At 44.2% G+C, this 23,641-nt stretch overlaps 1 protein-coding gene across 1 annotated transcript in view; it reads right to left on the reverse strand.

Moving 5' to 3' along the window:
- Positions 1 to 22,942, reverse strand: part of irs1 (insulin receptor substrate 1) — an 80,159-nt gene extending 57,217 nt beyond the window's left edge. Inside the window, exon 1 of the mRNA XM_072571891.1 lies at positions 19,663 to 22,942. Within this exon, the coding sequence (XP_072427992.1) occupies positions 19,663 to 22,927 (3,265 nt within the window). The 5' untranslated portion in view covers positions 22,928 to 22,942. The remainder of the gene's footprint in view (positions 1 to 19,662) is intronic.
- Positions 22,943 to 23,641: the final 699 nt, after the last annotated feature.

Genomic DNA, 23,641 nt, shown 5'->3' on the forward strand with positions numbered 1-23,641 from the left:
GGAGGGATATGGTCCAAGAGCTGGCAAGTGGGACTAGATTAGGTTGGGATATCTGGTCGGAATGGACGAGTTGGACTGAAGGGTCGGTTTCCGTACCGTACAACTCTGTAATTGTATGTCTCTATTTCCCTTGCCAAGACACATACAAATCACACAAATCATGTGAAAAACTTCTACTTCAAGACTTCAAAGGGCTTAGAGCCACCTACAGATGACACCATTGCATCAACATAACAACGCTGTATGCTCCCTCTACAATAAGGGATAGAAAGGCTCAAGTTCAAATACAGTGTGCAACCACGGAGATTGCAAAATAATAATACCTGACTTGCAGAATCATCTTTTGCTAGAGAAATATTTGATTAAAAAGCTCTAAATAGAAAAAACACCACTTCATTACAAATACTAAGTTAAATAATATGAAAGGTTTATGAAAGAACTGATAACAGGAAGGATTCTTTGCGTCAAGAACTGGAGTTATCATCTCGGGAGTCTGCAGTTGAACTTACATCACTGTGCTAACATGGAAGACAGTTCAGCACGTGGTCAGTTCAGTCAAGTCCAACAAGAAGGCATTAAGTGAGAACTGGCATAAAGTGTCATAATGATGTAAGCAGTTTGTCTTCCCATTAGAGCAAGGCTCTTGCTCAGAATTATCATTCTCTGATAAAAATAGGTTATTTGAGGCCGTACAACACCCAAATAGTACATGGTATTTTAATACACAAATCATTTCATTTAGCATTATTACACTATTGCACACAGACTAAAAATGGAAATTAGTGTAGGTGTTTCTTTAAAAAAATCCCAGCTGTTATAAAATCCATGACCTCGATTTTAAGGACATTACATTCTAGTCATAATGGCCCACAGCCACTATACCTATACAAGCCAAACACGTGTGATCCAGAAGGTTATTTACAGATAAAAGACAAGGACTGAGGTTCTGTGAAACCAATTATCATTGAGTAGGGCAATTCTTCAAAGAATAAAGATAGAATTACTTAAAGAACTCCAAAATTGCTTTGTTTGTTTAAATATATGATTTTAAAGTGTTTCTCAGTTCTGTATTTTATATTCATTATAATTTTACCAGACAATGCAGCCGACAGCAGCCCTTTGTTAGGGAACAACTGACTAACCAGATAAAAAAAAGGTACCATGAGTTGTTATTTATTTAAGTAAAATTAAAATAGGAGGAAAATGCCTTGCTAATGAGTGTTGTACAAGGATGAGTACTTTAGTTGTTGAGACCAACAGGAATCTTCTAAAAGCAGTGTTACCTTTTGACGTTTCCAATGTATCAGATTTCTTTTTCATTCTCACTAACTTCTAGGATGATGCAGTTACGCAGTAACATTATCTTTTGCATTTGTTGATTTTTTAAAATGTCTTTTTCCCTTAGAGAGAAAACATTGCTCAAATACCAAATAATATATACTCACATACATATTATTACATTTTATAATTTGAAATGTAAGAACAGGATGTTTTCGGTTAATTTAAAATAAACCTCTGATCATTTATTTCTGAACTGGGACCATGGAAAAAGCTGAACCAATGCAATTGATGTTGAAAGATTCAAATTTAGAATGATGAAGTAGAACATAAACTTGTAATTGAGAATCTGAAGTAATTAGGGATTGAAATGAATTACAAACATTTCCTCTGGTAAAATACCAATTACAGTGCTTTCAGCTTCACACAGACCAATTGCAGACCTCCCCCCACCCTCCCAAAACCAATAAACACACCTATTCCTCTTCCAAATCCCCCTCCCCAAAATCAGCAGCGATATGATCCTCTCCACTGACCACATGTGCAGTCACTGGCTGATACTTGGGATTCAGCAGCATCCCACTGGGTAGAAGTGGGTACTGCAGATGCTGGAGATTAGAGTCAATATTAGAGTGATGCTGGAGAAGCACAGCAGGTCAGGCATTTGCCCGAATTGACATTTCGGGCAAAAACCCTTCATCAGGAATGAGGCAGGGGGCTTTGGGGGAGGAGAGATAAGTGAGGGAGTTGGGGAGAGGGTAGCTGAGAGTGCAATAGGTGGATGAAGGTGGGAATGAAGGTGATAGGTTGGAGGGAAGGGTGGAACGGATAGGTGGGAAGGAAAATTGACAGGTAGGATAGGCCATGACGATGGTGCTGAGCTGGAAGGTTGGAACTGGGGTGGGGGAAAATGAGGAAACTGGTGAAATCCACATTGATGCCATAGGGTTGAAGTGTCCTGAGGCAGAAGATGAGGCGTTTTTCCTCCAGCGTCAGGTGGTGAGGGAGCAGCAGTGGAGGAGGCTCAGGACCTCCATGTCCTCGGCAGAGTGGGAGGGGGAGTTGAAATGTTTGGCCATAGGCGGTGTGGTTGATTGGTGTGGATATCACGGAAATGTTCCCTAAAGAGCTCCGCAAGAAGGCGTCCAGTCTCCCCAATGTAAAGGGGACCGCTTAAGGAGCAAAGGTACATAAATGACGTGTATGGAACTGCAGGTGAAACTTTGATGTATGTGGAAGGCTACTTTGGGGCCTTGATGGAGGTGAGAGGGGAGGTATGGGCACAGGTTTGGCAATTTTTGCAGTGTCAGAGGAAGATACCAGGAGAGGAGGGTGGGTTGTTGGGGGCATGGACTTGACCAGGTAGTCATGGAGGGAACAATCTTTACGGAAAGTGGATTGGGGTGGGGAGGGAAATAATGGTGGAGTCCATTCGTAGGTGGCGGAAATGGCAGAGGATGATGCACTTTATGCGAAGGGATGGAAGGTGAGGACTGGGGGGTTCTGTCCTTGTTGTGGTTGGAGGGGTGGGGTTCAGGGCAGAAGTGCAGGACATGGATGAGATGCGTTGGAGGGCATCTTCAACCACGTGGAAAGGGAAATTGTGGTCTTTAAAGAAAGCCATCTGGTGTGTTCTGTGGAACTGGTCCTCCTGGGAGTAGATACGGCGGAGGAATTAGGAATAAGGAATGGCATTTTTGCAAGAGGCAGGTTGGGAGGATGTATAATCCAGGTAGGTGTGGGAGTCGATCATTTGGTAAAAAATGTCAGTGTTGAGTCGGTCATCGTTGTTGGAGATGGAGAAGTCCAGGAAGAGGAGGGAGGTGTCAGACATGGTCCAGGTGAACTAAGGGTCAGGGTGAAATGTGTTGGTGCAGTTGATGAACTGTTCAACCTCCTCGTGAGAGTACGAGGTGGCACAGATGCAGTCATCAATGTAGTGGAGGAAGAGGTGGGGAGTGGTGCCAGTGGACCTCTGGAAGATGGGTGAATCATAACACCATCACTCCCAGACCAGCCAAATGTTGGGCCCTGCACGGTATTTCTGGCTGAGATTCAAACCTAGCGAACCGCACCCTGAACGTGGGCTTGGCCCCAAATGGCACACAACTTGCTCAAGGTAAGTGATGGCTGCCGTGGTCAATTACAGCCTACAAGTTGCCAACATACTACCCTGAATAGCTCCTCCAATCTCAGTACCCAGGCTGCCACCAACAGTCCTCCAAATCAGCAATTTTGTCTCGAGCAGGAAGAGGAGGGAGGGAACCCATGATTGGACAGTATCGGTTAATAAGAATCTCTGATTGCAGACGCTGCTCCTTATAGGTTCTGTCTCCTACAAGTTATGGTCACTCTAGTGATTAAATTTTCCACCAGTGTTTCGGGAGCTTTTGAGGGCGAAATTGTCTGTATTGCCTACATAGTTCTGAGCATTCCTGTCACAACACATCTTAGCATACAGTATTAAAGAGCACCTGGTTTCATCAGTAACCAGTATTGAATGGTAACCCGATTAATGTGTATCTCATCCATTCTTTTTGGGAGTTGCAAAAAAATTGTTTCATTACAAAATTACAGTGTGATCACCACTTTTGCAATCAGAAATAATACTTTTGATGATATTAGATTTAAAATGACATTCACACTTATTTCTAGCAATTTAAAAAAATTTAAAAATGCAGAAATATGTCAAATATAGTGATATGAAAGCTAATATGGAGCTTCTTGAAACAAATGAACCAATTTCTCGCTAATATGCAAAATTAAAAAGCTCTGGGCAGTTAGAAAGACAGCATTACCAAGTTAGAACAGTTACTGAATATAGTATTGATTCACCAGTGAGTATTTGGGGAAAAATATAAAATGAAAGATGCAAATTTCACTTGCAGAAATCTTCACATATCATTCACATCATTTAAACAATATACTCTAGACACTCAGAATTCTAAACAACTGCAGATTTCATTTTGTTGTCATGGAAGTTAAGCTTTCTGCTTTACCTTGAACCAAATAAGAAATTTCTCATGCCTCAACAGTTGATTTTCCACATCATTTCAACAAATGGTGCTATTTGACTTTTTCCACTTGCCTCATAATCCACCTACATTCTCCAATCGTTTTCTCCTACTGCATCACATACTAACCCACCCCTCCAAGTCCCCAGTGTGTTTGTACTGGCCAGATACCAGCACTTAATTCACTGCCAAGCAAGGCTGGGAATCAAGTTGAAACAAGGACAGCAGCAACTGACTCCAGCAAGAGCTCTGTGAAATCAGCAGATCCTGCGTTCGAAGGGTTTCAAACCAATGGCTAGTGCAACAAACAAAAAAAAAGAAAATGTGGTTTGAATTAATCAGATGTAATTTGTTTCTACACAACGTCTTTTTGACTCCAGAATCCTGCATTCATGTACAATTTGAAATGCTATTATGTACAGAACTCTGATCTGTTTTGAATTCTGGGGTGGCGGAAAGAAAATAAAAACAGGAAAAGAACAGAAACAGTGAGAAGGATTTTCAGCAACGAACATCTCTGGCAAGTTTACTTCCCACCTAGCCCCAGACACCGTAGGACGGCGCACAAATTTTAACAGCTATACTTCAATTAAAAGCCATCAGACCACTTCCTGCATGTGAAGAGGGTGCAATATGGCTGCTAGCCGGAAGTCTTCAGCAATCCTCAGCTAGTTGCTAACTTCCAGGCTAATGATGGGAAAGAGGTGGTGGTTTTGGAATCAGTTTCCAAAATAGGCAAGTTCAAGTTCTCCTTGGAGAGACCAAGAACACACCAACTCCTCCAGCCACAAAAAAACATTTGAAACTTAATGGAAGAGCCACCTCAGTCTTCAGAACAACTCTAGATCTTCTACCAAGCCGAAATGTCCAGGCAGCATATTACCAGCCCCAGCCACTTCCATGCTCAAATCCTGATACTTATTAGCATAAAAGCTTTGCATCTGATTAGATTAGATTCCCTACAGTGTGGAAACAGGCCCCTAAGCCCAACCAGTCCACACCGACCCTCCGAAGAGTAACCCACCCAGACTCATTTCCCTCTGACTAATGCACCTAACACTGTAGGCAATTTAGAATGGCCAATTCACCTGACCTGCACATCTTCGGATTGTGGAAGGAAACCGGAGCACCCGGAGGAAACCCACACAGACACGGGGAGAATGTGCAAACTCCACACAGACAGTGGCCCAAGGCTGGAATCGAACCTGGGACCCTGGTGCTGTGAGGCAGCAGTGCTAACTACTGAGCCACCGTGCCGCCCCCAAAGATTAGATTCCCTAAAGTGTGGAAACAGGCCCTTCGGCCCACCAAGTACACACCGACCCTCCAAAGAGTAACCCAACCAGACCCATTCCCTTACCCTATATTTGCTTTTGACTAATGCACCAAACACTATGGGCAATTTAGCATGGCCTAACCTAACCTGCACACCTTTGGTCTGTGAGAGGAAACACACATAGACATGGGGAGAATGTGCAAACTCCACACAGACAGTCACCCGAGGCAGGGATCGAACCTGTGTCTCTGGCGCTGTGAGGCTGCAGTGCTAACCACTGACCCACCATGCCTCAAGTGTCCCAATCAAGGAGCCAATCGAGCCCCACCTGCTCCAGAGGTGTGTCATAGCATCTTTTAACAGGTTGATTAGAAAATAGTTTAACAGCCTATTTTCTGATTCCCACCAGGCAGGTAAGGTGACAATTAATTTTGCAGGGTGAGCAACTGCAAGTTGCTACACAAAAGCAAGAACGCATGGCCATTAGAAAATCCTTACAAATACTTAAATTATAATAACAGGTGGCCAAACAGCCAGGCAAGAAAGCTGACAGTGAGCAAAATCTACTGATTTCACACAGGAATGCCATCAAAAAAGTATCCACTTCTTTTCTTCTCACACTCACTAACGTCGATTTTGAAACAGTTATTCAGATACAATTCGACATTGCATTGCTGGACAGACCAATTAAAATCTGTCACTTTAGATGGTGACTCTTCCCTTGCATCCTTACTACCACAATGCAGAAAAATCTCAAATTCCTTGGGAGGGTCTGAAATGCATTGGATGAAAGTATCTAATTTCTGTATACAACCCACACAATTTTTAAGATGAAATAGCACACATTAGAGACTCTAAGTACATCTGCACAGTAACAAATGCAAGCAAGTTCATTTGTACTTCTTTTACAAATCAAACATTTTTTTAAACTCTTCATACATTCACCAAGGTGTCTCTGAAACATTAACATAGTTTCTATTCCTATTCCTGTTTAGCACCACTTGGGAGTTTTTTTTCTCTCTCCAAAACTGTACCACCTTAAAATCCCAATTAAATGAACAAGGGAGAAAACACACAAAATGAGATGCCAACATTAGTCATCATGAGTATTGACAAACAAAAAGATGGACAAGTTATGGAAATAAATTTGTATCAGAATTAGGCAAACTGTTAGCAAATTACAAACACACCTAATTTGCTAATAAAGGTTTCATTCATGAAAGCCAATTTAAGCCACTTATGCACTAACTCAGTACAGATATTGTGACATTAAAAGTAAACAATATTTAATAGAACTTTGAATGAATAACACAAAATAAAGATTAACACCAATCTTAACTGTATATCTGGTTAACTGATCAGGAGTTCTAATGCAGGCATAAAACATTCAAATTGTCAATCCACACATAGGAATTTCTTCTGCAGAAATTCTGAAACAAGCATCTGTATGCATCCTTACAAGTTTACAGTCTTGCAATGTTAAAACTTCAAATGTCCTGCTTTACACATTTTACTGGGTATTGCAATACTAGGCACTCCTGCAAAGAGTTTGAGTTTACAATACCAGGTTGCATTCATAAGGGGCATGAATAGGGTGAAGTATCCCTGGGGTGGTGAGTCCAAAACTAGAGGGCATATGTTTAGGGTGAGAGGAGAAAGATTTAAAGGTGACCTAAGGGGCAACTTTTTCACGCAGAAGGTGGTGAGTATATGGAATAAGCTGCCAGAGGAAGTGGAGGAGGCTGGTACAATTACAACATTTAAAAGCCATCTGGATGGATACGTGAATAGGATGGGTTTAGAGGGATATGGTTAAAAACAAGGACTGCAGATGCTGGAAACCAGAGTCTAGATTAGAGTGTTGCTGGAAAAGCACAGCAGGTCAGGCAGCCTCCAAGGAGCAGGAAAATCAACGTTTCGGGCAAAAACCCTTCATCAGGAAGAGAGGCAGGGTGCCTGCAGAGTGGAGAAATAAATGAGAGGGGGGTGGGGGTGGGGAGAAAGTAGCAGAGAGTACAATAGGTGAATGGGGGGGGGCGCGGGGAGGTAGGAAAGAGTACAATGGGTGAATGGGGGTGGGGATGAAAGTGATAGGTCAGAGAGGAGGGTGGAGTGGATAGGTGAAAAGGAAGACAGGCAGGTAGGACAGGTCATGAGGGCGGTGCTGAGCTGGAAGGCTGGAGCTGGGTTAAGGTGGGGTAAGGGGAAATGAGGAAACTGGTGAAATCCACATTGATGCCCTGGGGTTGGAGTGTTCAGAGGTGGAAGATGAGGCGTACTTCCTACAGGCGTCGGATGGTGAGGGAGCAGCGGTGGAGGAGGCCCAGGACCTGCATGTCCTCAGCAGAGTGGGAGGGGGAGTTGAAATGTTGGGCCACAGGGCGGGGGGGTTGATTCGTGCGGGTGTCCCAGAGATGTTCCCTAAAGCGCTCTGCTAGGAAGCATCCAGTCTCCCCAATGTAGAGGAGACTGCATCGGGAGCAACGGATACAATAAATGATATTGGTGGATGTGCAGGTAAAACTTTGATGGATGTGGAAGGCTCATGTGGGATGGAAGTGAGGGAGGAGGTGTGGGCGCAGGTTTTGCAATTCTTGCGGTAGCAGGGGAGGGTGCCAGGAGGGGAGGGTGAATTGTTGGGAGGCGTGGACCTGACCAGGTAGTCACGGAGGGAACGGTCTTTGCGGAAGGCGGAAAGGGTTGGGGAGGGAAATATATCCCTGGTGGTGGGCTCTGTTTGGAGGTGGCGGATATGTCGTTGGATGATGTGGTTTATGCGAAGGTTAGTAGGGTGGAAGGTGAGCACCGGGGGGTTCTGTCCTTGTTACGGTTGGAGGGGTGGGGTTTGAGGGTGGAGGGGCGGGATGTGGACAAGATGCATTGGAGGGCATCTTTAACCATGTGGGAAGGGAAATTGCGGTCTCTAAAGAAGGAGGCCATCTGGTGTGTTCTATGGTGGAACTGGTCCTCCTGGGAGCAGATACGGCGGAGGCGGAGGAATTGGGAATACGGGATGGCATTTTCGCAAGAGATAGGGTGGGAAGAGGTGCAATCCAGGTAGCTGTGGGAATCGGTGGATTTGTAAAAAATGTCAGCGTCAAGTCGGTCGTCATTAATGGAGATGGAGAGGTCCAGGAAGGGGAGCGAGGTGTCAGAGATAGTCCAGGTAAATTTAAAGTCAGGGTGGAATGTGTTGGTGAAGTTGATGAATTGCTCAACCTCCTCGTGAGAGCACGAGGTGGCGCTAATGCAGTCATCAATGTCGCGGAGGAAGAGGTGGGGAGCGGTGCCGGTGTAATTACGGAAGATGGACTGTTCTACGTAGCCAACAAAGAGACAGGCATAGCTGGGGCCCATACGTGTGCCTATGGCTACCCCTTTGGTCTGGAGGAAGTGGGAGGATTTGAAAGAGCAATTGTTAAGGGTGAGGACCAGTTCAGCCAAACGAATGAGTGTGTCGGTGGAAGGGTACTGTTGGGGACGTCGGGAGAGGAAGAAACGGAGGGCTTGGAGGCCCTGGTCATGGCAGATGGAGGTGGAGAGGGATTGGATATCCATGGTAAAGATGAGGCGTTGGGGGCCGGGGAAACGGAAGTCTTGGAGGAGGTGGAGAATATCTGGTGTCTCGAACGTATGTGGAGAGTTCCTGGACTAGGGGGGATAGGACAGTATCGAGGTAGGTGGAGATGAGTTCGGTGGGGCAGGAGCATGCTGAGACAGTGGGTCGGCCAGGGTGGTCAGGCTTGTGGATCTTGGGAAGGAGGTAGAACCGGGCAGTGTGGGGTTCCCGGACTATGAGGTTGGAAGCTATGGGTGGGAGATCTCCTGAGGTGATGAGGTTCTGTATGGACTGGGAGATGACGGTTTGGCGATGGGGGGGGGGGGGGGGGACCATGGTCAAGGGGGCGGTAGTAGGAGGTGTCTTCAAGTTGGTGCCTGGCTTCAGCGGTGTAGAGGTCAGTGCGCCAGACTACCACTGCACCCCCTTTATCCGCTGGCTTGATGGTGAGGTTGGGGTTGGAGCAGAGGGAGTGGAGGGCTGCGCGCTGTGAGGGTGAGAGGTTGGAGTGGGGAAGGGGGGGTAGACAGGTTGAGGCGGTTAATGTCTCAGCGGCAGTTGGAAATGAAGAGGTCGAGGGCGGGCAATAGGCCAGCACGGGGTGTCCAGGTGGATGGATTGTGTTGGAGGTGGGCAAAAGGGTCCTCGGAAGATGGGCAGGAGTCCTGATTGTAAAAGTAGGCACAGAGGCGGAGGCGGCGAAAGTAGTGTTCAATGTCACGACATGTATTAAATTCATTGATGCGTGGACGGAGGGGGATAAAGGTGAGGCCTTTGCTGAGGACCGATTGTTCGTCCTCAGTGAGGGGGAGGTCAGAGGGCATGGTGAAAACTCGGCAGGGCTGGGAGCTAGGACCTGGTGTAGGTGTGGAGCTGGGAGTGGGGGTGGAGCCTGTAACTGGCTCTTAGAGGGATATGGGCCAAGTGCTGGCAAATGGGGCTAGATTAATTTAAGATATCTGGTTAGCATGGACGAGTTAGACTGAAGGATCTGTTTTTATGTTGTACATCTCCATGACTCTAGCACCTCTAACCTACAAAAATGACTCAAAGTACACAGAGTGTAGTAAAATTAAATGTTTACAGACCAAAGAAAAGCTTTAAAGGATAGGCATTGGGGGGGGATTACAAAGAAAGATGCTCAGGCGCATGATAAAATTTTCCAGAGCAGGAGCTCAATTCATGAGGCAATTATTCTGCAATGGTCAAATGCAGGGAGGCTAAAATGCACAGAATGCCAAGGTCAGAATTATGAACAGTTTTGGGGAGATTAACAAGCTGGAGGTGGTGACAGAGAGAGGGAGGACTAAAGCCAAAAGACAATTTAAAAATGAGGATGAGAATTTTAAGGCATTAGTGGACAATTACAGAAACATGGGAACATAGAAAACAGAAGTAGTAGGCCATTCAGCCCTTTGAGCCTGCTCTGCCATTCACTGTGATCATGGTTGAAAATCCACCTCAATAACCTGTTCACACTTTCTCCCACATCCTTACATCTTTGTGGTCCTAAGTGCTACATCTAATTCCTTCTTGAATACAATGTTTTGGCCTTAACTTCTTTGTGGTAGCAAGTTCCACAGGCTCACCACTCTGGGTGAAGAAATTTCTCCTCAATAGTCCTAAATGGTTTATTCCATATCCTCATACCGTGACTCCTGGTTCTGGACTTCCTAGTTATCAGGAACATCCTTCCTCTGTCCAGTTCTGTTATAATGTTATAGGTTTCTAAAAGATCCACACTCATTCTTCTGAACGCCAACAAATATAAGCCTAACCAATTCAACTTCTCCTTATATGTGAGCCCTGGCATCCCAGGAATCAGTCGAGTAAACCTTCCCTCCAGAGGCAGAATATCCTACCTTAGGATGAGGAGACCAAAATTACACACAATATTCTAGGTCTCACAAGGCCCTGTAGAACTGCAGCAAGATATTCCTGCTCCTGTACTTGAATCCTCTCACTATGAAAGGCCAACATATCACTTGCCTTCTTTATCACCTGCTGCGTCTGCATCTTTACTTTCAATGACTGGCGTATGAGGACACCCAGGGCACATTGTGCAATCCCCTCTCAGTCAATCACCATTCACACAATAATCTATCTTCCTTTTTTTTGCTACCAAAGTGGATAACCTCACATTTATTCACATTATACCGCATCTGCCATGCATTTGCCTAATCTCACATTATGGCCAAATCGCAAAGCTTCACTGCTTTCTCCTCATCGCTCACCCTCCTACTGGCCAGCTTTGTGTCACCCGCAAACTTGGAGATATTACATTTAGTTCTCTCATCTAAATCATTAATACATATTGTGATTAGCAGGGGTCCTAGCACTGGTCCCTGCAAAACCCCATTAGTCACTGACTGCCATTCGGAAAAAAAAGATGTACATTGAAGAACAGGGACGTAGATTACATTCTAAATGAGAAAAGGCTTCAGAAATCTGAAGCACAAAGGAACTTGGGAGTCCTGGTTCAGGATTCTCTTAAGGTTAACATGCAGAAAGCTGTGAAGATGAAATCACTGGTATATTTCACACAGAGATACATAGGTTCTTCATCAGTAGGGTAATCAAATCTTATGGGAGAAGATAGGAGAATGGGATTATCAAACAAAGTCATGATCAGATGGCAGAGTAGACTCAATGGGCTGAATGGCCCAATTCTTCTCCTACAGACCCTTTTTTCTGCTCATTGTTTCCTATCTGTCAGTCAATTTTCTATCCATTTCAATACACTACACTTATCCCAAGTGCTTTAAGCTTATACATCAATCTCTGACTGATCTGTACTCTGTAATTATCTGTCCTCTTCGGTTCAATATAATTTTATAATCTACGAATAAAACAATAACCAAATAGAGATTTGAAATTAACTGAGCCAGAATTTACTGCATCTTGTGGGACAGAGTTCCATATTTTGCACAAAGAAGCAGTACTTAACTTTTCTCCTAAATAGCGTGGTTCCAATTTTCCTCTTTTGTTCTGGACGTCCCATACCAACAGACTAAGTTTTCTTCTATCAAGTCTATCAATTCTTTTCAAAGTTGTAAAAGCCTCAAATAACAAATCTAGAATTTGAAGTGCAGTACGTTGACCTCACTCTCCTAAAAGAGTATGCAATGCCAAGCATAAAGTGAAGATTGCCTCACTGCAAAACTACATTAACCACCTTAATCTATAACAAAGCTCAAAATGTAAAAGATGGTTACATTAATTCTCAAGATGTATAGAATTAATCCATGACATTCACAAAAAACACTCAAACAGAAAATTAATTCAAACTAGCTATATGTGTTGACCTGTGCAGTCCATGGATCAGGTACCATAACATTGAATCAATAGTGACTGACTTTGGATCAAAAACAGATGTAAAATACCAACTTAAACCAAACATTTCCAGAGCTCTCAGGAATTACAGCACTGAAAATTCTCTCTTGATGCTTTACATAATCAAAAAAACATTACAAAGTTATTTTTCACAATATTAATTTGGACATTGATACATATATGGATGTGATAGACACGTAAACACTGACCCGAACACAGGTCTATTTCCTAAGCTTTTCTCATTTCACAACAAAAACCAAGGATAAACATTAAGTCACTTGATCCCAGGAATGCGTGCCCTGATCACATTGTGCAGCCCAGTTTCTACTACAGAATCCATCATCAACATTTAAAAACTACTCCTTAGTCAATACTCCTCTCAAATACTTTCTTTGATCTCAATTTGGTGGTCAGAGGATATGGAATAAGGTGGCCCTTCACCTCCAGGTTGAGCAAAGAATTATTATCTGATCAGATCAGGATGGGCAGGCAGCCATTGTTAATGAAGGGTACCCCACAGGGGCCCTACCTCATAAACACATGTGCAAAACCTGCTTTAGAAGACACAATAACATTCCTCCCAGCCAGTTTCAGACCCTCAGGCTAAAAGCAGCAAACAATCATTCAGTTTCTTCTCCCCAGACACATTCCTGATCCAGTTCAAAGGCTCCATGAGTCACTTCCCCCATCACATACAATGAAGCACCTGCTTCAAGAAAAAGACCTTCCTGCAGATACATGCTTGCTGTCAAGATTTTGATGTTGGAAAAATGTTTGAAACCAACTGCAAAAAGTCCCAGTATTATCAACAAACTTCTCTCCTGCACCATTCTCAACTGTAAACTTCTTTCTGACAATCTACTCCAAGAATTCCATGGAGAAACTACTCGAAACAGGCTTTGGGACAAAAAGAAAGCTATTAATGAAAACAGCTGCTTTGTTTGAATGAGGCCAGAATAAGGTCTTGTAAAATGAAAAAAAATGGCTGGAACTCGACAGACAAATACTACGTATAGTGAAGATATCACCCCAAGATTTTTCAGTTTAAAAGGTTATTAATTTTCTTATCTCTGTTCAACAGTTATACAGGTTCCCCATCATGGCACCCCCTGAAAAACCATGTTGCTCTTTAACTTTGGGGTTGCTGCATGTAAAACTGACGGTATAGGCAAGATAAGGAAGCATAAACTCAAGGAAACAGCAAACAGAAAATACAGTGAATTAAGCCAAGTGCTAACCTAAAGACAAACAATAGAACAGCTACCTGATGAAAGCGCAGCACTCCGAAATCTAGTATTTCAAATAAACCAGTTAGACTATAACATGGTGTTGTGTGATTCTTAACTTTGTCTACCCCTGTGCACCTCCACATCGAGTCTAGAATTCTAATTGCTAGGCAAATGCTGTGGTGCCAGTTCAACCCCCCCTTCCACCCCACATTGAAAATTTTCATTCCATTGTCAAAGTGAGTTTTCAGAAGTGCTCAGGACTGAGTTCTTCGGTTCTCAACATAAAACGCAAGTTTTTCAGAAGGTTATTCAGTTAAAAATCAAGCTTCCCGAGTTACACTTTACAGGTTGTCAAAACTTACTAGTCATGAACTGATCTGTTACGAGTTTGAATATTTTCATAAATTTAGTTAGCAGTAGAACATTAGAATTTGCACAATTTCCAATTCTGACTGTACTACAATCACAGACTCACAGCCTTATCAACTTCTACTGGAATAACTTCCTTGCTGTAAGTCTTCACTGAATACTCCTTTCCTTTCCAGCCCTGTCTCCATTTTTGGATAGATACATTTTTCTTCCTGTAACACCTAACTGTATGCCTTTTCACTCAAATCTAAATGTGGAGGCCTTTTTTCCACTTTTAGAATTTTTACAAGCATATATCTTTTCATAAAATATTTATTGGTTTTGGGGACAATTTAAGTAAGGGCCTAAATGAAAACAGAAGTAAATGTCTGAAGTTTTTTCTGAAACAGCATCTGGAAGCAGATTCATCTCCCTCCCCAACAAAAATGTCTAATTAATCCCTGACCCTCGCAATGTTCATTTATTGTGGAACAAAGAAAAAATAGGCTGATGTAACACAGCTGGAAACATTTTTCTACAAAAGGAAATGCCAGTTAAAGACTGGCTTCACTGTTTTGAGAGCAGAATATAGAAAAAAAATTCTCTGACAGCTACATTTCACACCCTTTATATTCTTCTTCAAGCATCTTCAAATGGACTTCAAATTTCCCTCTTCCCATTTAGTTCACAATTTCCCACAGTCTTGATGGTTTTGTTATTTAGATGATGACCTTGACCACTGCTGGAATCTCAATTTAAATTATTTAGGTCAAGCTCGACACAATTTACGAACAAAACGGCAGTCCCCTGTGTTACAGTGAACGCTTTCTCAATACAGGACTACATAAAAAAAACAACAGTACAAATAAGCAAATCAATTTCAACAGCAAACATGCACTGTGTACAGTTACTAACACATCACGAAAGATGCAATTACGTTAATCTTGAAAAGTTTAAAATTTATTTTACGATGGTTCATTATTTAGCAGTACTGACTCACAGCACCACGGACCCAGGTTTGATTCCACCGTCTGGTGACTGTATGGAGTTTGCACATTCTCCCCACATTTGCATGGTTTTTCTCCAGGTGCTCTGATTTCCTCCCACAGTCCAAAGTTGTGCAAGTTAGGGGGATGAATTGGCCATGCTAAAATTGCCCACGGTGTCCAGATATATGTAGGCTAGATGGATTAGCCATGGGAAATGCTGGGTTACAGGGATAGGGTAGGGGGAGTGTGTCTGGTTGGGCTGCACTTCAGACGGTTGATATGGACTTGATGGGTCAAATGGCCTGCTCCACACTGTAGGAATTCTATGAATTGGAAAGCTGTGTGTTTACACTTGTACAGAGATTTAAGCAACTAAACATTATCATCAAGTATAATCTTATTTGCCAAAAAAAAATTTAGAAGTTGTGAACTTTGTATTTTGGGGGGGGGTTGCTGGTGGAACAGAGGAGGAAGGAAGACAGAAATTAAAAAAGACCACTATTGTGAGGATACTATACTATTACACAAAGAGTACTCCTGTTACATGCAGTAACCACTCCTTAAATTCAACTCCCTCCTTCAAATTAAAGTCACGTCCTCAAAGAATTTGGATAATTTTAGGAATGCAGATTTGCCTATCAAATAGCATACTTTGGTTTGTTAAGATAAAATATCCAAGGAACAATAATAATGAAAGGGGGAAAAAAAGTCTAACAAAGACATTTTCCTCATCTAAAAATATTTTGTGAACAAAACAAAATTATATCCTAGTGCTCCATGAAGATAGAAGATGGAGATTTGACAAGACGTTAGCAGACTTATAATAACAAACAAGCATACACATGTGCACAAACACACATTATGTATTGAAACATGAGATTTCTTTATTAACAAAATGGAGGAGCATGCTGCTTTTGCAATTAAGGACGACAACTTCCTCCAGCATGAAGCAAAGACCACATGTTAAAAGGGAAGTACAGACCAGCAATGCAACGGGTAGGGCACAGGCAATATCAGTGAAAGAAGCTCTTTGGAATGTTATAGCGCATGTCAGTATGTAAAATACACTGACTTCAATAAATAAAAGTTCCGTGAACAAAACAGATGTTCTTTAAACAACTAGTTTTCAGGTTGATATTAATAGGTAAGAATAAATAAAAGTTATTTTCCTTTTAAATTTTCTAACAATAAATTGCTATCGCTGTCAACCTCATTGTGGTTTTAAACAAGCTATCAATGAGCTACACACTTATGGGATGGTGTAATCTCATCAGAACTGAAGCTTTACTCAACATTATAACTAATTCTGAGAAGGCTGTTAATTCCTGGAATATTTGAAAATACCCAAAACCCTTATACTGGTACTTTGCTCAATTCTGTCAAAAATAATCAGTTGTAATGAGGTGGTATTCTTTTCATAAAAATGACTTAATTTAACCAATTCACATGGTCTTTAACCTAGAACACATATTAAAAACAAAAACTATATGGTAGTCACACATCTGACCTTAAAATAAACTCAAAGAGCAATATGTGGGGTCCTCTGTTTCAGTTACTCAATTCTTCATTATGTGAATCTAGTTACATTACCTATCTAGTTTGAATATTTGAAAAATTCTTCTACACACAGTATTTCACTTCTAAAACTTTTACATACTAATTAAAGCTTATATATATTTAAATTTGTCTTCCTTTATGCCTCTCACCCCAAAGATCATTTAAGATTTTGATTATACTCAATGTCTTCCGAATATCGAAACTTATGAATAAAGCTGTGGAAAAAACAATAAATTCTGTGTCCTATAATCCTGCCCCACAAGCTACCTGATGGAGGTGCAGCACTCCGAAAGCTTGTACTTCCAAATAAACCTGTTGGACTATAACCTGGTGTTGTGTAATTTTGAGGGGCTTTTGCCCGAAACATTGATTTTCCCGCTCCTCGGAAGCTGCCTGACCTACTGTGCTTTTCCAGCACTACTCTAATCTAGTCTCTGATCTCCAGCATCTGCAGTCCTCACTTTTGCCTAATTTTTAAACTTTGTCTACCCCACATCATTCTGTGATGCAAAGCAATCACAGTTTCCATAGTAATGGTGCTGGTCTCTTCAGTTACATTGGGCTCTTACCATTTAGTACACAGACTACATATTAAATGCGTTATATTCCTTCCCTTATAAACCCTAAAAAAAAAGTTGAGTTTCTACCTGATCTAGGGATAAGGTATTATGGAATATCTCAATCATATCTCAGACGTATTCTTCTTTCAGCAAATCGATTATGCACTCAAACTGCACTGTCTGAGCAGAATGGTTGAAGAAAATCCATAGTTTCTGTCCTTAACAGACAAAACGCTGAGTAACTGACTGGATAACATAAACTATTCATATACAGCAAACCTTTACAATTTGATATACACTTGGAGGGATTATCCCCAAACTGAAAAGTCATATTATTATATTTGTAAGAGACTATTTCCTGCTTATTACCTCAGATGAAATAGGATACCAATGGATTGAATATTTACTGATTTGCTCCTCCCTGCAATTTTGCCTTATCAAGAGTTCCATACACACAAAACTGATTCCCTAGTACAAAGCTTCCATTTAATTCTGTCTGTACATAACAAACATGCACTAAGCAGTTCACTCTTTTTCCCCAGCATCTCCTCACACTGGCTGCATGACCATGTGCTGAAGATTTCCTCCAGAGCTTCTTTTTCACAAATGTCAATCTTCCTCATTAAACAGTTTGTAATTCACATATATTTATACCAGAGTTGCATTTTGATTCCAAAACCATCTTTTGAAAATTTTCCAAAAGATATGGTTTACTCTGCAAAAACTTCAACTGTGTCCTGATTCAGGCTTTCAATGATACATTCTTGAAGGCTCTCATCCTTCACATCGTTGCATCAGAGAAATGCATGGTTCAGGAAACTTTCCTTAATTCACATTTGCTGAGCAAACAAACGATTTATTTTGCTACAGTGCTGTTGCTTCAGTTGTCAAAAAGGTTAAGTGACGTGTGTTTGTGGTGAAGTAACAGTCTGCCAAACCATGAAGGCAGCTCAGTGGCTCCACAGATTTCTTCGAAAAATTCAATAAATGTTACAGACATTTCACTATTTTTATAAGCATGATAGAAGGAAATCTACAAGGCTCCACTGTGTTCTTGCCAAGTCACAGGGAGTGACGATTGGAACTACCAGATCTTAGCTCCTCACAAACTCTGTAGTACTGATCATTGTAGCTGAAATGATAAGCCAAGCACATTGGCCCTTCACATAATTCTCTGCCCCTTCATGTGAGGGGCTCGAAAACAGCACCTTTCATTTGAACTGACCAATTCAAAATCAACTGTTGCTGCTGAGTACAAAGAATTCCATGAACAGACTGAATTTGAAAATGCAGATTTACAATTGCAAAACAATTCCTGCAACCAAAACATCCAATTCAGGAAGCTCAAATTTCTCTTACTTAATTCAGAAGGCACAAATTGCATCATTAACAAAAGTTCAAATCTTAACTCTTGCAAGCAATGTATTCTACAGCATTGACATATATAGAATCACTATTGTTCATTCATATGAACAGAGCCCAACATAATACAAAAATAAAACAATCTTCATGAGCAATTTTCTTTCTATAGACCATGTATTTATATAATGCAAATATGATCCAACAGTTAGTTTCATGCCTGTGAAACAAGGATGACGAAACAAGAAAGCAACCTTTCATCTGTGCTGTCTGCAGCCCATTTTGGGCATTTCATGGAAGGGCAAAATCACAAATATGGCAACATCCTCAAAGGCAAAGCTTCCAAGTATGTTAGTACTTGTTAAGCAGATGCAACTTTGATGACTCAGGCATGTCTGCAGTATGGAAAACTGTTTCATACCAAAGGATTTTCTGTACTGCAGAGTAGTCACAACCCGAAACTCTGCTTCAAGTATGACATGAAAGCACTAAACATCAAATCTTGCACCAGAGAGATAAATGTTGATAACAGAGGAAAACAGTGACATCAGTTGTGGACTGACACACCACAATGATAATCAATGGTTAAAACATCTTGCCATCAACACTGAAAAAAAATCCAAGATACCCAATAACCATTTCACTTGGAGGACGTATGAAGAAACTGCCTCTCACTGATTGGACTATTCAGACGTAAGCAAAAGTGCACCACATGAAGCTAACCAATTCCCAAAGCATTTAATTTGTTGCATATCCATTCATCTTACACAGATGGAAGGATGCCGATGGCAACGATGGAACGTAACCCACAAATGAGCTAGCCCATTTAGAGGAACAGCTGATATGTCGATTTTCAGAGGGGTTAGACAAGGGATAGTGTTAAAGGGTAAACTTACAGAATTTGTAAATAAAGTTTCAAGTTTAGATGTAACTAACTATATGAAAATTCACTTCACATATTCTTCAATGAAGATCCTGAATTCAAATTGAAAGACTTTTCTAAAATAAAGAAGCTAAAATTCTATTGTAAACCTTTGCTTTCAGCCCTTAGATTAAGGGTACAGAAATGCATTTCAAAACATGATATTTTGAACACCAGGCAAAGCATTTAAAAAATTGCTCACAAAGCAAAATATCAGCATTTAGTTCTGTGCCCTTACCTTCCCTTTCTGTTGGCTTCACAATTTCATCAGGTTTCTGGAAAGTGATGCTTGCATATGAATTCAGATCATCACCACCACCAGAGGTATTTCCATGAGGTTGATGAGGGGTTACATGCTGAGAGGAGGTCCAACCTTTGTTTTTAAAATCGTTTACCAAGTCCAAATCAATGTAATTCATAACATTTTCACAATCATTCTGCACTGTGGCATCATTTGGTTGCTCTTTGGCACCTGCAACAAGGGAATCACCTGGTTTGTTAAGCCACACATTTTCAAAGGACACTGAGCTATGGCGTTTAACGTGATCAACATAAGATAGGGTCATGCCAGTCACATTGGCTGTGGAAGTAAAAGTCTCCGAACTGTGTCTTCTTCTTCCTTGGGGATCAACACGGATAACTTTGGCACCTTGGTTTCGATTAGGGACAAGATTAAGCACAGTGAAGGCACTCCTCCCGGAAATCTGATCCATCGTAGGACCAGCCACGACATCAGAAACAGTGGTCAATGAGCTCTCTTCTGCCCGAGGTAGAACGGAAATGGAAGATGTTATACCTCCACCAACTGTCATCTCTTTATAGTTACTCACTGCTGATTCCAGCAAGTCTGTACAGGTGTTAACTAGCTGCATACTAACATAATCACAGCTTGCCTGCCCTCTATCTTTTCTGCAAGTGCTGGTTGTGCAGGCAGTTGCAGAGTTGGTGATATCCACTGTGGGTTTTGATACATAACCAAACTTGGATGAGTCCATTCTTGAATTCATATTCATGTATTCAGACACAGGTGGCCTTTGTCGAACAGAATGCATGCCTCCAACTGAAGAGGGCTCAACAAGTGACAATGAACTAGAAGAAAAGGTTTTGTCACTAAATTCAATATTTACATACTCGCCTGGGCTTTTTGGCTCTGGAGGAAGGGGATGCTCACGTGTTCTGGGCAATGTACTTGCCTTAGTGTTATCAAGTGACAGTCTAGTGGGTCGTACAAGTTTACCTTTCATCGGTACATACAATTCCTTTTTAGCAGAGCTAACTGTGTGATGTCCACCATCTTGACCTCCTAAACTGTCGCTGCTGGTAGATGAGGAAGAATCCTCACAATACAAAAGACGGCCTGAATTTACAGCAATCCGTAAAGGGGACTCATCATTCTTTCTATGTACGTGTTTAAAGGAACGAGGCAGTGAGAAGTAAGAACAGACAGGTTTATGAGGTTCTTCAACTGGATTGAAGAAGCAGTCTGGTGGAGTGCTTGTTGTTGAGCAACTTGCAGGAGACATATTTATGTAATCACTGCATGATAATTTCCCATCGTTACTCTCAACAGAAAGCTTAGAGTTGCCCCCATTAGTCCATATTTTCCCATAGTTCACATTTTCTGGTGAGCAACTGCCACTCGGTGACATCATCATGTAACCATCTTTACGAGAATGTTGACGTGGATTGATGATTTGCTGTGGGGCAGAAACACTTTTTGGGCTCATTGGCATGTAGTCATTTTTATTGGGTACAGGTGCTACTCCAGGTGACATTGGCATATAACCATCATCCATTTGGCTGTAACGTCTACCTTCTCCTAACTGGAGATCCAAACATTCCTCGGGGTACGAGTGAGTAGGCACAAAAGCAGAATTTTTACTGGATGACAAACGACCACCGGGGTAAGATGGTGTCATTTCCGTGTACTCCGCAAAGGAGGTGGTGGAAGTTTGAGAAGAGGTCTTTTGGTGCATCACTGTAGGTGGTGAAGTACCTGATGAATGAGCCCGCTTCCTAAACCCTTTGTCAGAGTCTGCATCCTCAGCTTTTGTTGGAGTCCACCTTTGACCACTCCTGTTTTGGCAACTTGGACCAAGGCTTGAATGTTTTCCCATGTAAATATAGTTGTTTAACTCCTGCTCCTCCCTTGCAGGAGGAGTGTGCCCCAAGGAATCGGGGGTGACACTCCTGAAGGAATTCCTGAAATCACATGGGCTGGATCCATACTCATCGGAGGAGATGAAGCCCCCATCGCTGGGCGAGCCTGAGATGGAGGCACTGGATCGTCTCGGGAAGAGGCTGTCCGAGGTGGACCCGTGGCCACTGGTGCTGCTGGAGGACAAGCTGACGGGGCTGGTGGCCGAAGGGGAGCAGTGGGCGGATGGCATGGGGATAGACCTGCTGTGGTTGAGAGGGGGGTGCAGCCTGCAGCCACCCCGGTGTCGGTGAGAGTGCGTCCGTCCGGTGCTCGGGCTGACCGGGCTGCCATCCACTGACGCCGGCCTGGACATGGTGCCCTCACCGTCGCTGGAGGCTCGCACCCGGAACGAGCTGTGCTTGCCGGCCGGCGAGGTGGCGGAGGCGGTGACGCTCTCGGTCCGGGAGCGGCGGCTCAGGCCCACCTGGCTGGGCGGTGGGTTATTGAGGTGCCGCCGGAGGGGCACCGAGATGGGGTTGGAGCTGGACGCCGACTGGCTCTTGCTGCGCGGCCGGAACTCCTCGCTCATGGCCTTCATGGCCTCCAGGATGGTCTCGTGCATGTTCTGGGCCACCACCGAGTCATCGACCTGCATCCAGAACTCTCCGGGCCCGGTCACCGCCGACCTGCCCACCTCAATGAAGAAGAAATTCTCCGAGTGCCCGCACCGCCTGATGTTCATCAGCTGCAGCACCACGGCGGCTGCCTCCGAGTTGAGTTTGACCAGGCTGATGGTCTTGTTGGTCAGGCACAGCCGGTATATACCCACCAGGTTCTTACTGTGACCCAGACCTTTGGGCTTCAGCACCACCTGCCAGACCTCCTTAAAGGCGGGTCCTGGGCTCGTTTCCCCGGTACCCTCCTCAGGAGAGACCGGGGGCCCGGTGGTGTCCCTGTCAGCCCGTTCCTCAGGGACCTTGGCCCGGTTATGGAGCTCCAGCAGGGCCCGGTACCAGCTCTCCTGGTCACCCTCAGAGTCGGCGGCCACCGCGAAGTACTCGTCCCGGGTGTAGAGGGCGACCAGGTACTTGTTTTTGGAGTCCGCCCTCTTGTTGATGTTGAAGCAGCTCTCCAGCTGCACGGAGCGTTTCGGCGCGCCCGCCTTCTGCCTCCATTTCTTCTCGTTCTCGTAGTACTCGAGGCGGGCCGGGCCCAGCTCGCTGGCCGCCCTCAGCACGAAGAAGCGCCGGTGCATGCTCTTGGGTTTCCTCAGGTAACCCGCCTTCCTCACATCGGACAGCGGCTCCGCGGGCGGGCACGCCGCCGCCTCGGGCACCGGCACCGACACCGGCGGCGTCGCCATCGCGTCAGGGCCGCCCGGGCACCCCCACCCCCGGACCCCCCCTCCCCTCCCCTCACCCCCGCCCGGGCACCCCCGGGTCACCCTCACCCCCCCCTCACCCTCACCCCCCCCCCCCCTCACCCCCGGGTCACCCTCACCCCCGGGTCACCCTCACCCTCACACCCCCCCCTCACCCTCACCCCCCCCCCCTCACCCCCGGGTCACCCTCACCCCCGGGTCACCCTCACCCTCACACCCCCCCCTCACCCCCGGGTCACCCTCACCCTCGGACCCCCCTCACCCCCCGCCCGGGACTAAAACAGAAATAGCTGATTATTTATTTAAAGGCAGCAGCTTCCCCCCCCCTTTTAATATTAAACACCAAACACAACCCCCCTCCCCCCCGGGGGTCTGGTCTGGGGGGGTGGGTGGTTGTGGGAGGGTGAGGGGGGAGTGAGGGTGAGGGGGGGGTGAGGGTGAGGGTGAGGGGGGGGTGAGGGTGGGGGTGAGGGGGGAGTGAGGGTGGGGGTGAGGGGGGGGTGAGGGTGAGGGGGGGGTGAGGGTGAGGGTGAGGGGGGGGTGAGGGTGGGGGTGAGGGGGGAGTGAGGGTGAGGGGGGGGGTGAGGGTGAGGGTGAGGGGGGGGGTGAGGGTGGGGGTGAGGGGGGAGTGAGGGTGAGGGGAGGGTGAGGGTGAGGGTGAAGGGGGAGGGGGGGGGTGAGGGTGAAGGGGGGGGG

The sequence above is a fragment of the Chiloscyllium punctatum genome, chromosome 6 (genome assembly GCF_047496795.1).
Source record: "Chiloscyllium punctatum isolate Juve2018m chromosome 6, sChiPun1.3, whole genome shotgun sequence".
Taxonomy (NCBI): domain Eukaryota; kingdom Metazoa; phylum Chordata; class Chondrichthyes; order Orectolobiformes; family Hemiscylliidae; genus Chiloscyllium; species Chiloscyllium punctatum.